General features: G+C 42.7%; 1 protein-coding gene across 6 annotated transcripts in view; it reads right to left on the reverse strand.

The window, feature by feature from the left end:
* Positions 1 to 14,084, reverse strand: part of PHEX (phosphate regulating endopeptidase X-linked) — a gene marked incomplete at its 5' end in the record, with an annotated part of 111,848 nt that overhangs the window by 88,867 nt on the left and 8,897 nt on the right. For 3 of the 6 annotated variants that reach the window (XM_079972212.1, XM_079972213.1, XM_079972211.1), the window contains 4 exons: positions 1,286 to 1,447; positions 2,941 to 3,009; positions 3,191 to 3,307; positions 8,499 to 8,684. In XM_079972212.1, coding sequence (XP_079828338.1) covers positions 1,286 to 1,447; positions 2,941 to 3,009; positions 3,191 to 3,307; positions 8,499 to 8,622 — 472 coding nt within the window. Of the gene's footprint in view, positions 1 to 1,285; positions 1,448 to 2,940; positions 3,010 to 3,190; positions 3,308 to 8,498; positions 9,449 to 14,084 lie in introns of those variants that run through there. The other 3 variants (XM_079972215.1, XM_079972216.1, XM_079972214.1) reach the window with 2 other exon arrangements.

Below are 14,084 nucleotides of genomic sequence, written 5' to 3' on the forward strand. Positions count from 1 at the left end.
GCTAGGGATGATGGGAGTTGTAGTCCCAAAACATTTGGAGGGCCAAGTTGCCTGTTGTATTTTCTTCAGATGTATATTTTATACTGTACAATGGCCTGGAGAAGGGCTACCATGTGGAAAGATTTTCCTGTAGAGATCAGGTGGGCACTGATTGCTGGGTGTTTCCCATTACAATTACAAACATATCTCTTTACTCCCCACCCCTTTCTCTGTTAATACTAATTCCTGGGATTTCCAGCTGCTCTAGCTGATGTTTTGTTGCTGTGTACTTAGGAAATTCTTATACTTTGTTATACGCTGTTTGCTTTTTTTGTTCTGCAAACCGCCTTGGTGTTTCGTGAAGCGAAAGATGGCATGCAAGTGGTTTTCCCAAACAAATTAAATAAATATTGTTTCCCTCCAAAAGTCAGGGTAGGGGCACTTGCCCTGCTCCCACAAGATAATCATTCACCTATTAGAAAGCCAGAATGGTATAGTGGTTGAATGTAGCACATAGATTGATGGACCAAAGCCATTCATTTTGTCATTTTGTGTCATATAGGAAGGAGGATGAAATAGGTGTTTTCAAGCACCTGAACATGTGAATGCTCAAAGTGTGGGTAACCCAGGATCATCATACACATTGCAATCCTTGAACTTCCCCTTGCCATGCTGGCTAGGCCTGCAATGGGCTGTTTCTTGTATTTGCTTGAACATGACTAGACACTTCCACACAATTGGAAACCCTGATAAAGAATGGTCTCAGATCATTCAGAGTATTCCAACTTTCATTTGTGAATGCAAGTAAAAGTCTCCTAAAGACCATCCCAGCTCAACATGGAGAAGATCAGAAACTAAGCATGTATGGGGACATTGGGAGTGAAGCTTGCATGCATAATTCCAGTGATTTTTTTTCTGGGGGTTTGCAGGGGTACGCATACCCCTAAACATTTTGTGAATCTTTGTACTTTTGTCCATTTACTGTATTTATTTTTCCTGATTTGAACTATAAAATGGTGATTTTCTTGAGTCAAAATGAGAGTACTCCTAAACATTGGGGGGGGGGGGAGCACCGCATAACTCTATTCCCCATGCCTGGAAATAGCATTTGAGTGTTCAGGCAGATTATTGGCCATGCCTAGTCTTATTTGTGTGTTATTTCTATTTTATACATTGACCAGCTCTGATATCCTCTTATTTTCACCTGAGTGCATTTTTATCAAGGAATACCCTATACAAGCTGAAGGTAAGCAACAACAACAAGGATGAGGAAGTGCAGGAAGCTTTCAAGAAAAGAGTCACCTACCTTTCAACTTGAGGTCCACATTGTGCCTCAGCCATGGATAGATTCCATAATTTGATGAATCTTCAGGAATTGGGTTATTCTGTATCCACCCTTCACAGGCAAACCGAAAGAAATCATCACAGGGATCCACAGATGTATTTAATTTGCTTCTGATTGCAGCAGCTGAAAAGAGTCACATAATTTAACAAAAACTTCTTCAGCATTACAAAGGTGTTACACATTACTGTACTAAAGAGAGGGAGAAATCCTGTGGTTTCCCTCCTAGTTACCACCTCCCTGCTTTAATTTCTCCCCATCCTTCTTCCTACCTGGTTCCTCTGGCTCCTTCCCTGCTGTGCTCAAACATACCACCGTCTCCCCCATCCCGAAAAAGGCCTTCCTTTGACCACCATCACCATCAAATGCCAACCAGTCTCACTAATTCCCGTTGTCTCCAAATTCCATGAACATGCTGTTGATTTTCTCTCAAGTAGGCAATCTGAGGCAGAAATTCTGAAAGCTGTATTAGAGTTGGGGGAGATCTGGTCATCTCCGCACCATAGATTTAAAGCTCTCTTTTACCACTTTAACAGCCGTGACCACTACAGTTTATTAAGGGTGCTGGGAACTATAGTTTATTAAGGGTGCTGACAATCATTAGAAGACACCTCACACAGCTCCCATTCCCAGCACCATTAAAAAACTTCAGTTGCCAGGATTCTTTGGGGGAACCCATGACTGTTAAAGTCACATAAGAGTGCTTTAAATGTGTGGCTGTGACCATAGGCTTTTTTCTTTAATTAAAAAGCAGCCCAGATGCCTCCTATTTTTGATCAGGGCTCCAGGGTTAATCTGTTATTCCTGTGCTATTTCCACAATGGAAATCATCCCCCCTTTCTGAAGCTCCTGTAAGCCTTGGAGGAGCAGAAGGCAAATACTCATATTGTATCTGTCTTTTGCCTCCTCCATGTTGCTTCTCTCTTCCACCAGCTTCAGTGGAAGATTTAAGCATGGTAAATAGCCTGGGGAGAAAGGGCCACAGCTCAGTGGGTCAGCATCTGGTTTGCAAGCGGAATTGTCCTGGGTTCAGCCCCTGGCATCTCCAGGTATAGCTGGGAGAGACTCCTGTCTGAAATCCTGGAGACCTACTGCAACTCTGGCAATACTGGGTTAGATGGGCCAGTGGTCTGACTCAGTGCAGCTGCCTAGGTTCATAAAACCCTACTCTCTCCCAAAGCTATGCCCCAATCCAAACTGGGGCCCCTTGGCTGCTTTTAACCAAAGAAATAAGACTCCAAAAGATCCTATCAGAGATTTCATCTAGTTAGGCCTGAAGCACTTCATTAGGGCATCTTCACTAGGCCTTTGCCCACCAGGCAATATCTCTAACTCCATAGCTAGAGCTACACCCTTGTGGTCTTCCCAAAACAACCTGGCTTGGAATCCCTGTGGGAAACACAGTTTTGAATTAGAGAAACCTTTGGTCTGATCCATCAGAATTCTGCTAATGGTCTCAGGGAGGCAACTGCATTGCAGATTTAACATAAATGGCTTACTTAAATGTTGATTTTCAAAGCACAAGACAGTTTATTAAAGCTACTGGTGCACATAAGCATTCAATGTTTCTCCATACCAATTTGCTTTACAAATACAAAAAAAGAACATACGCCACTTACCAGCTTCAATGCATTCGGAAGTCAAGCAGTATTGTTGCTTAGGATGAAATTTTATAAGATCTTGGCTAACTGCAAAAGGAAAATATTACATAGATTAACAATAGTTGTTGGGCAAATGTATTGACTCAGGGTTCAATCTGATGGCCCCTGGGAGGGTGTCCTAGGGACCGGAGGATCAATTAGATCATCCTCTCCGAAGCTGGAAATAAAGCTTCAGTGCCAGAGAGGGAGCTCCAGTGTCACAGCCTACCTCTCCAAAGCCCCTGGTTACTCTGAAGCTCTGATCCAGCCGACATTGGAGCTCTGGTGCTGGAAAGGCCAAAGGAGGAAGCATGCAGGAAGCGGCTGAGATCCAAAGGACCAAACACTAATGCAAAAAGCAAAGGAAACCATGCTAGTGCATAAGAAAAAATCCAGCATCCTTGGTCAACACATGCAATAGTAAGTCAAAAAGTATTAGACAATGCTCAGGTTACACTGGCAGCATCAATGGTTGCCAGAAAGAAAACAAACGGGTGCTGTTTGTCAAACAGCGCAGGGAGCAGCACCTACACTGTTTATCTTTTCAGCCACAACAACACACCACCAACATAATATAGGAATCAGTCCTGAATCAGATTGCTAGCCAGCATGCCAAAGAGACAGATGCTTACGTTTTACCTTCCATTCTCTATTTTTTTCTCCAAAGGCTAGAGAGCAGAATGATTCAAGAACTGGGAAGAAAAGGGTGCAGCAGTGTAGCAGCTAAAGCCATTCACAGACAGCCTTCCTGAGGACTCTCTAAGGCCAGTCTAGCAAAGGAGGAAGGAAATGGAAAGAGATGGAGTTGTCTCCTGTGCATCTCACCACACTGGTAGATGAACCGATATAGCTCCACTATGATGAATTTGGCCCCCAGTTGCTAACAGGAAGAGCAGAAATGATCTCAAGAAGGTTACTCTAAATCAAGCTGTTTGAGATCTGAAGCAATGTTAGTTTAATGAAAAATAATCAGTATTCTTGGAAAGATTTTGCTTCAAATGTGCTAATTCTTTCACTATTAGGGATGGTTCATAAATTATGAAGAACAATGAGTGAGAGAACTAAAATGTATTAATTCCTTTACTATGTAAACATTATGTGTCGGCCCCAAGCTTAAGCCCCAGCTGCACTATACAATTAAAGCAGTATCATACCACTTTAAACAGTCATAGCTTCCCTCAAATAATTCTAGGAACTGTAGTTTGTTGAGGGTCCTGATAGTTGGCTTAACAATCAATTCCTCTTCCCAAGGAACTCTGGGAGGGGAAGAGGAGCCTCCTAACAACTTTCAGCACCCTTAACAAACTATAGTTCCCTTAGATTGGACCTGCTGAAATAAGTGAGACAAGTTCACTATGAATAACATGAGAACCATTCATTCCCATGAGACTCCGCTAAGCGTGACTAATCTGGATCCAACACTGTCACACAGGGAACAGAGATTAGTCCTTTATCCACTTAATGGAATGCACACAATCTGTTTTATTGCCCAAACACTTTATGGGCTGCAGATAGCTATTTGTATACAAATGATGTAACTGCTAAATATCACAGCCATGAGAATGGTTCCTGAGAATGTACTTTCTGACTTCTCTAAGTTCTGAAAGATCCTTCTGCTTTACCAACTACAGTGGTACTTCGGTTTAAGAACAGTCCTGTTTACTAATTAGTTGGTTTACAATCTCTGCAAAACCGGAAGTAGTGTCCTGGTTTGTGAACTTGACCTCGGTCTAAGAACAGAAGCCGAATGGTGGAAAGGCACTGGCGGCGGGAGGCCTCATTAGGGAAAGCGCGCCTTGGTTTAAGAACGACTTTGGTTTAAGAACGGACATCCAGAACGGATTAAGTTCGTTAACCGAGGTACCACTGTATCTTGTTGCCAGAGATGAACAGGACTTGATTTTTATGGCTATTTAAAAATTGCATATATTCAAATGTTTTATTACTGACAAATTTTGCTCCGCAAAGAGAAGCTCTCTGCTCTGAGCTTACAGGGATGCAGTGAATTAAAAACATAATATAAATGGTAACCAAGCACAACAGGTTTTTTAAAAAAATTGAAAGCGGCCTTAGGGTGCTACGATTTTGAGAAGAACAAAGGGCAAAGGTGGTGGTTAAGTAATTCCAGAAGATTGTTGGAATTCTGCAGAGAAAAAAGCAGTTTGAACAGAGTGATTTGGGGTGGGAAAACATCTGGTGGGAAAAGGGTGAAGCATTAGGGATATGCAACCGGTACGACTGAATCCTTGAACCCAAACGAAACCAAGTCAATTTGGGGTGGACCGTGATTCAGCCAGAGTGGGTTTGAGCAGGCTCAGGTCAGACTGGGTCCACCTGGAGTGATCTGGCACTGTCAAAAGGGAGGATGGTTAGACATTGAAGAGAGAAAGGGTGCATCTCCTCCTCCCTTACGCTCTTCCCCACATGCTTAATTAGGGTGGGATTCACCTAACACAGGCATGGTCAAAGTTGGCCCTCCAGCTGTTTTGGGACTACAATTCCCATCATCCCTGACCACTGGTTCTGTTAGCTAGGGATGATGGGAGTTGTAGTTTGGCCATGCCTGACCTAACACAAGCCCCATGAGTGGAAGCCCTGTCCAAGGACAACTGCTTGCACAATGGGGCTTTCTTCCTTCTCCTCCCCTTGTGCCCCCCCCCCATAACTGGCGGCTGGTGGGCTGTCTGGGAATACCAAGAACAGTGCAGAAGGGAAGGGAAGGTGGGATAGTTCCAGCTGCAATGTTTGCATTGACCAGTCATTCACCATAGTGTGGCATTCATCCCACCCTTAAGGTTTAAAATCCTGATTAAACATTGTGAGGCCCACAATTTTCTGCACCTGTGTTGCATCAGGCTGAGATCATCCCAGGTTGGATCGGGGCTGCTCTAACATGCAGAATCGTGTCCCAAATTGTATCAGGAGAGGGACAAGGACAGTCCTATTAAACTTCCCTTTCTTTGTCACTCAGCCTCCCAAAACAAATTTCCATTTTTCAAAAAACGTTTTTGTTATTACAACATGCATACAATATAGAGTTTGTCCCATATTCATTCCATCCCATTACTTTGCTCTTTAGCTGTTGTTACAGCTTGTGTTATCCATGAGCCCTATAAACAATTATTAAAAATGCCTGCATGGAAAAAAATGCCTGCAAGTAAATTGCTGTGCATGTGAAGAATATATATATATGTTTGTATATATTTGCAGTACTGGGCTCTGAAAGTTGTACAGAAGTTGGGACTGTGTGTACTGAGTGCATCCAAGAGTCAATCTGAGATTTTGCATAGTAATGATGTTTAAAGAATGTTCTGGAGAAACCTTGCACAGTGCGGCTGAAAAAAGTCATAAAGGAAAATGGTTCTGCATAGTGTGTTCTTGTGGGGGGGGGGGATTACTACAGGTAGCTGGCTGCCTGTCTCCTCTTTCTGTGGCCCTAGAGAGACCATAGAATTTCGCTTTGTTTTTTTGTCCTCTCCATCAGGTTTGAAAATATATATATATTATAAAGAGTCTTTGGAAGGCAGATTAAAGCATGCAAAGCTTTAAAAAAGAATGCATAATTCCTTTGCAAAATTAAGTTTTAATTTTGATCTCCTATGTGTAGAATATATATACCCAGACAATAATCTATAGACTGGGATATTCTGTTAAAGGCACTCAGTAAGGAAAATCATTTTCTGTTCAGTGGCTTGCAAACCTGTCCACACTCATCTGAGAGTAAGCCCCCATTGAATTCAGCCGGACTTACTACTGAGGAAATTCCTTCCAGTAGCACCTTAAAGACCAACTAAGTTAGTTCTTGGTATGAGCTTTTGTGTGCATGGACACTTCTTCAGTGGTATCTGAAGAAGTGTGCATGCACACGAAAGCTCATACCAAGAACTAACTTAGTTGGTCTTTAAGGTGCTACTGGAAGGAATTTTTTTATTTTGTTTTGACTATGGCAGACCAACACGGCTACCTATCTGTAACTGGTACTGAGGAAATGACTAGGTGGGCGCTGTGGCCTTTTTCAATCCACTGGGATTATACAACAGATACAAAGAACAATATATTTTCATTAGGCATAGATGGTACCTCTATGCTACAGCCTTGTATCAGGTCTTGTGCTAGTTTAACTGTCATGACCATGGAAAGCATAATAAAGGTACAGTGGTACCGCAGGTCAAGTACTTAATTCGTTCCAGAGGTCCGTACTTAACCTGAAACTGTTCTTAACCTGAAGCACCACTTTAGCTAATGGGGCCTCCTGCTGCTGCCACGCCGCCAGAGCACGATTTCTGTTCTCATCCTGAAGCAAAGTTCTTAACCCGAGGTAATATTTCTGGGTTAGCAGAGGCTGCAACTTGAAGTGTAAGTAACCTGAAGCGTATGTAACCCGAGGTACCACTGTACTTCAAATTCTCTGTTAGATATCTTCCCCTCCTCCCCTCATAGTCTTACAGTTCCAATAATGCCTATAGAGATTAATTTTGAATATGTAGACATGGCCACTGTATTACCTTATTCTTTGCAACCCCTTTGACCACAATATTTTGAATAAATCATTCAGTAAATGGATCTTGGCAATGACTATCATGCAGTAATTCAGTACAAGTTCTTCATCACAGCAACAAGATACTGTATTGGGTAGGAAATATATGTCTTTCAGCTCTTTCAGATTTAGTTAAAGCATCTGATGAAGAGTTTATTTCCTCACCTTTTTAAAGACTCCACAATTCATCTATTACTCTTTTAATGGTATCTTTGTGGACTGTCCAAAACATCAGTAGAACATTTACCATGCAATCTCTACTTGGAAGGTTCACTGAATCCAATGAGGCTTACTTCTAGGAAAGTGGGTATAGGACAGCAGACTTAGCCATCATTGCATTGAAAATCAAATGGAAGGACTCCCTAAAAGGGGTCCCACAAAAAGTACATGCATGAAATTCAATCTTTGAAAGACACATAAGCTATTAGCAGTATTTATTCATAAGCCATATGTTAATCATCACAACTTGAGAGATATTGTGACTTAGTGGCTGTCTTTTGGATCCAGCCAGTTGTTCATACCAACTTAGAATTGTGTGTGTGTGTGTGTGTGTGTGTGTGTGTGTAATCTGCAGGTTTCTGATTTTACATTGCTTTTTAACATGTTATCACAGCCACCTTTGATATTTCCCAGTCAGCTGGTGAGTTCGGGGGGGGGGGGATGCATGAAATGTGCTTCTGCTGAATCTCCAAATACTAAAAATGAAAAGTGTTAACTTAATTTGCAATTTCTGCAGAATCCTAGAACAGCAGGATAGTAACTTCAGGACCTTTGAATCCTCTTAGTTAGTCCTTCACATAGAGCCAAGACCCTCCACCAACAAAAAGCTCATTCATCGTTTCAACTGAATAGCAATGGGAGTGAAGGAACATTAAAATGTGATTAGCATAGTTAAGCAAACCGAATACAAGTAGCAAAGCTGTTGTAGCCAGGGTTGGGGTTTTTTTAAGAGCCTTGCAAAAGTTTCATTTTATGCTGCCACAATTTTTTTGACACTTACCCAGGAAAAGCGCAGTGCCAAGCGCGACCGTGCTGGTCACGAACACGCCAAGGGCTATCCGCATCGGTTTGCTGGCTGCTTTCTTGCCGGCTGGCATCGAACCCCCTGCTGCCTCGCCTTCCATCACGTTGGACTTGCAAAGCTCTCTGAAAGCAGGTCTGCTTTTCTTTCTACTGCGGCTCGTTCCTGTTCATTCACAGAGAAGTCCCATCCATGGGTGCCCTTTCCCCAATTACTCTTATTTCGTATAAGTAATGTTACTGTCAGGACACATTTCCAAGTCTCTCACTCTTCCCAAAATGGGGTGGGGGGAAGGAGGAGAACCACATAAAATGCAGCCTTGAGTTTCTTCTCTGACCAAGACTTGGAAAGACAGGCAGGGACAATTTAATTTATTGCACTCGCTGTTTGCAAGCAGACCACTTTTATCAGCAGTTCAAGACATAAACATTTCACAATGTTGCCCAAACAGATGGTTTAACTATTCCAACTTCCAGCAATTAAAACATTTAAAAAAAATCTTCCAATCAGGAACTGGACATCTGACAAAGTTTTGCAGGCACTACGTTGACAGGAAAGTTTCCTTGCACCTATTTAAGAAATCTCATTATGTGCTGATGGTGGTTCCTTTTCAGCCTAGTCGCACCATTTGTCTTCATTGAAGAAAAGACATCTGGTCCCCAAGCGCAAATCTCTTTTTAAAGCTCCTGAGGAGTTCCTGGGATATCTTGTAGCATTTTTATTTTGGGATGTTTGTGTACGACACCAAGTGCCAAGCATCAGAGTCATGCTTAAGTGAAGGCAAAGCAGTTATTAAAACAGCCTACAGAAGGGTTTTAAAGACATGGGAAAGTTATATTTCAGGGACTGTGGTGCTTTTGTAAGCTCTATCCAAACATAGTCCTTCGTTTTGAGGAGGGAAGCTGAGATGAGCAGCAGGCAGGCAGGCAGGCAGACTGCGAGGGTGAGAAACATTAAATAACTAGGTTTGGTCCATGAGGAGGGCATTGTGCATATATGCTCTAACTCTGGAGTGGATGTGGTCTTCTAGAATCAGTTTTAATCAGATTGAACCTTTTAAAATGTGAAATCCCTATGTTTGGAATCCAAATATATAGATTTCACATTTTAAAGAGCGAAATGTGGAATTGGCTCCTTTGTGTTTAAAATTTCCATGATTAAATTTTACTGCCTTCAGAAATACTTAAGTCTGAAGTAAGGTCCAGTGAGTTCAGTGTGATTGGTTTTTAATGGTTGCAGTCTAAATTTGTTATCTCCAAATCTGTTATGTCCTTAACCCCATACAGTGGTACCGCAGGTTAAGTATTTAGTTCGTTCCGGAGGTCTGTTCTTAACCCGAAACTGTTCTTAACCTGAAGCACCACTTTAGCTAATGGGGCCTCCTGCTGCTGCCGCACTGCCAGAGCACGATTTCTGTTCTCATCCTGAAGCAAAGTTCTTAACCTGAGGTACTATTTCTGGGTTAGCGGAGTCAGTAACCTGAAGCGTATGTAACCTGAAGCGTATGTAACCCGAGGTAGCACTGTATTTACAAAGAAAGAACTACTGTTCTTCACCAGTGAGAAAATTGCATATGCTCAGAAGTGTTTTCTACACTACAGTCTTTACCATCTTATATATAGATTCCAGGACTGAGTCCTGGAACTGACAGCAGATTGTGAAACTCAGCTTTGGCTCCAAATTCTAAGTCTGCTCCTGCCAAGATCTGCTATTGTCCTCTCCCTGAGCCTTTTCTGAAAAGGGTAGTTAAAAACACAGAATGACTTCAGTCAGGACATTTCGCCATGAACCCTGTTTTCACACCACCTTTGATCCTATTGCAGTAACTAGTTACATCTTTCTGCTCTGTTCCTTTCTGTATTTGCCAGTGTAAACCTACCTGCCCTTAGATGCACTAATTTCAACATTTTTCCTTTCCTTTTTTTCTTTTTCCTTTTTGTACAGAATTCCAGTGAAACTTCTTTGCTTTCACACTATTCAGAAAAACACTATTGGGTTGAAAAACTGAAAAAGTTAAACATTATGTCACAGGGCATTCTTGTCTGCCACTAAATTGGTTTATAGTGGGAAAGGTGTTTCCATGGCATCACATAGCATCATATAATTCATGTTTGAATACTCAAACTTCATTAAGACAGACACATTGTATCTGCTGGCTGCAATTAGGCAGTTGTCCATCTGAAGGCACTTGCTTCTGTGGACACCACTACTTGCCACAATTAGCTGTCACACATAGCATTAACTCAAACCACCACCACCCTTGTTTCAGAAAGGCTAAATGTTGCCTGAGTTTGCCCATGCTAAATATTCAAATAGAAGGGAGTCCAAGATAGATGGGAGTTTCTTAAAGGAGAAATATTGAAGGCACATAATAAAAGGTTTCCTCAGCTATGTTCGAAGCAAGAGGAAGAAAAAATTGTAGGTTCTCTGCATGGAGAAGATGGAAATAGGCTATTGGGTGACAGAGAGAGGGCAGAACTGCTCAGCACCTACTTTGCACCTGTCTTCAGCCAAAAGGAAAGCAGTGTCCAATTTTGTGATAGCAGAATTAATGATCCAAGGAGGAAGTTGCAGCCCAAGATATGAAAAGATGTGTTAAGGAAACACCTAGCCACTTTAAATGAATTCAAATCTCCAGGATCTGATGAGCTGCACACAAGGCTACTAAAGTAGCTTGCAGATGTCCTCTCAGAGCCTCTTATAATATTTGAGAATTCTTGGAGAACAGGAGAGGTCTGCAGCCTAGGTAAAGGGACCTCTGACCATTAGGTCCAGTCGTGGCCGACTCTGGGGTTGCGGCGCTCATCTCGCTTTATTGGCCGAGGGAGCCGGCCTACAGCTTCCGGATCATGTGGCCAGCATGACTAAGCCGCTTCTGGCGAACCAGAGCAGCGCACGGAAATGCCATTTACCTTCCCGCCCGAGTGGTACCTATTTATCTACTTGCACTTTGACGTTCTTTCAAACTTCTAGGTTGGCAGGAGCAGGGACTGAAAAACGGGAGCTCACCCCGTCGCAGGGATTCAAACCGCCGACCTTCTGATCGGCAAGTCCTAGGCTCTGTGGTTTAACCCACAGCGCCACCCGCACCCCTCCCTGCAGCCTAGAGGTGAGCAAATGTTGTCCCCATCTTCAAAAAGTGGAGAAAAGAAGATCCTGAAAACTACTGACTGGTCAGCTTGACATTGATACAGTGGTACCTTGGGTTACATACGCTTCAGGTTACATATGCTTCAGGTTACAGACTCCGCTAACCCAGAAATAGTACCTCAGGTTAAGAACTTTGCTTCAGGATGAGAACACAAATCGGGTGGTGGTGGTGTGGTGGCAGCGTGAGGCCCCATTAGCTAAAGTGGTGCTTCAGGTTAAGAACAGACCTCCGGAACGAATTAAGTACGTAACCAGAGGTACCACTGTACCAGGAAAGGTTCTAGAACAGATGTTAATCAGCTGGCCTGCAGGAACATAGAAAAGGATGCTGTACTTACTAAGACCAAGCATGGGTTTCTCAAAAACAAGTCATGCCAGATGAACCTCATCTCTTTCTTTTTTTAATGGAGATACAAGGTTGATGGCTCAGGAATGCTGTGGATGTAGTGTATCTTGATTTCCGTAAGGGTTTTGACAAAGTCCCTCATTATATTCCTACGGAGCTTGTAAAATGCGGGCTGGACGAGGTTATGGTTAGGTGAATTTGTAACTGCTTGAGTGACCAAACTCACAGAGTGCTCACTAATGGTTCCTCATCATCCTGAAAGGAAGGGACAAGTGGGGTTCTGCCCTGGGCCTTCATGTAATTTAATCATAAGCCACAACAGCCTTTTATCTATGCCCCACTTTGCCAGTTTTTCCCATAACAGCTCTCTAGAGATACTGTCAAAAGCCGCCTTCAGGTCTATAAAAGCGGCACATAGAAGACCATGAGTGGGGGAAGAATACTTCCGCGCCAGGTGATATAGAATTATTGCATGGTCAATAGAAGCCGATTTGGTCTAAACCCGACCTGTTCATGGCCTATCAGATTGGAATCTTCGGCCCATTGGGTTAGTCTGGTTAGCAGGAAGCGAGTATAGATTTTCCCGATGATTGATAATAAACTGATGTTACGATAGTTTCCTGGGTCCTCTGGTGGTCCTTTTTTATATATAGGGATTATGATGGACTCCTTCCATGATCTAGGTATCTGGCCCGTGGCATTGATTGCATCAAAGATTTTTGCAAGAATTTTGGCCCACCATGCTGGGTGTTGTTTAATAGCTTCAGCCGGGATTAGATCGGGCCCTGGGGCTTTATCAGTTTTCAGTTTAGCAATTAAATCTACTATTTCCTCCGGGTCAGTATCTGGCCATATGGGCAAGTGGCTTGAAAGAGTATCAGAATGAATGTTAGAGATATCTGTCTGGGAGAAATATTTTCTTAGAAATTGTTCCCATGTCAGGGCTGGGATAACCGTCAATGGGTATTTCCTCGATCTTTTGTTAATTAAATTCCAAAAACCGCGAGAGTTGCAAAGCTTAGAGGCAGCAATCAGCGCTTGCCAACGTCTTAGCTGCCACTCATGCTTGGCTGACTTCTGTGCCTGTTTGTAAGCAATTTTGGCCTGCAAGTACTCTGGGGGAAGAGTTTCAGCTCCAGATTTGTATCTGTTGTAGATACAACAGAGAGAGAGTCTAGCTTGCTTACATTTGGAATCAAACCAAGGTGCACCGAACCTGGGTTGATCTCGGTTAACCAGGTGAGCCGGCATCGTAAAGAAGCTAGTTAAATCTGCAGAGAAGTGGGAGAACCACTCCAGTATCCTATTTGGTTCCGACAACTCCGCCATTGAAACAATAAGGGATTCGGGGATATTCCTCTGGAAGAATTCTGCATATTTTTGGGCCTGTTTCATAGACCATTTAATGCCTCTTACTTGAGCTGCGGCATTTAAACCTACATGAATTGGGTGTGTACCGCTAACCGGGTGCCAGTCAAGCGTTAGCTTGGCCGCTAGAGGTAGGTGGTCACTGGATTGTACAATGTCTACTTTGAAATAAAAGAAGTTTGAAACTAGGTCATCTGAAACTAGAAGGTAGTCTAGGACACTATTTGATGTTGTGCCCAAATGAGTGAATTCACCTGGCACGTCTGGAGGGCAGTTGCCATTTAAAATGTTCAAATTCATACGAATGGCCAATTGATAAAGACGGACTCCCGCCTCATTCACTCTGTTGTCCTTAGATCTTCTTGATGTAAAAGAGATTAAATCAGATTTTGGGTAGGGGGGAGATACCCACCACTTGGCCTTAATTATCCCATCCCAGTTGGCGGCTGTACGTGCCTTAAAGTCACCATCCATTATCGATGGAATATTAGGGTACATAACATAGCATGCCAATAAATGATCTTCCAGAGAATCCCATCTATAATGGAGGTCTGATATAAGACCACCTGGAGGAAGATAAACATTGATGATTAATAGTGAGAATTTTTCGCTTGAAATCAGACCTGTAAAAGCAAAAGGAGGAAAAGTCTGAACTAGCGAGAGTTTAGCTCTCATTTTAAGCGATATGGCGATTGCAAGAC

Source organism: Podarcis cretensis (genome assembly GCF_951804945.1).
Source record: "Podarcis cretensis genome assembly, chromosome: 4".
Taxonomy (NCBI): domain Eukaryota; kingdom Metazoa; phylum Chordata; class Lepidosauria; order Squamata; family Lacertidae; genus Podarcis; species Podarcis cretensis.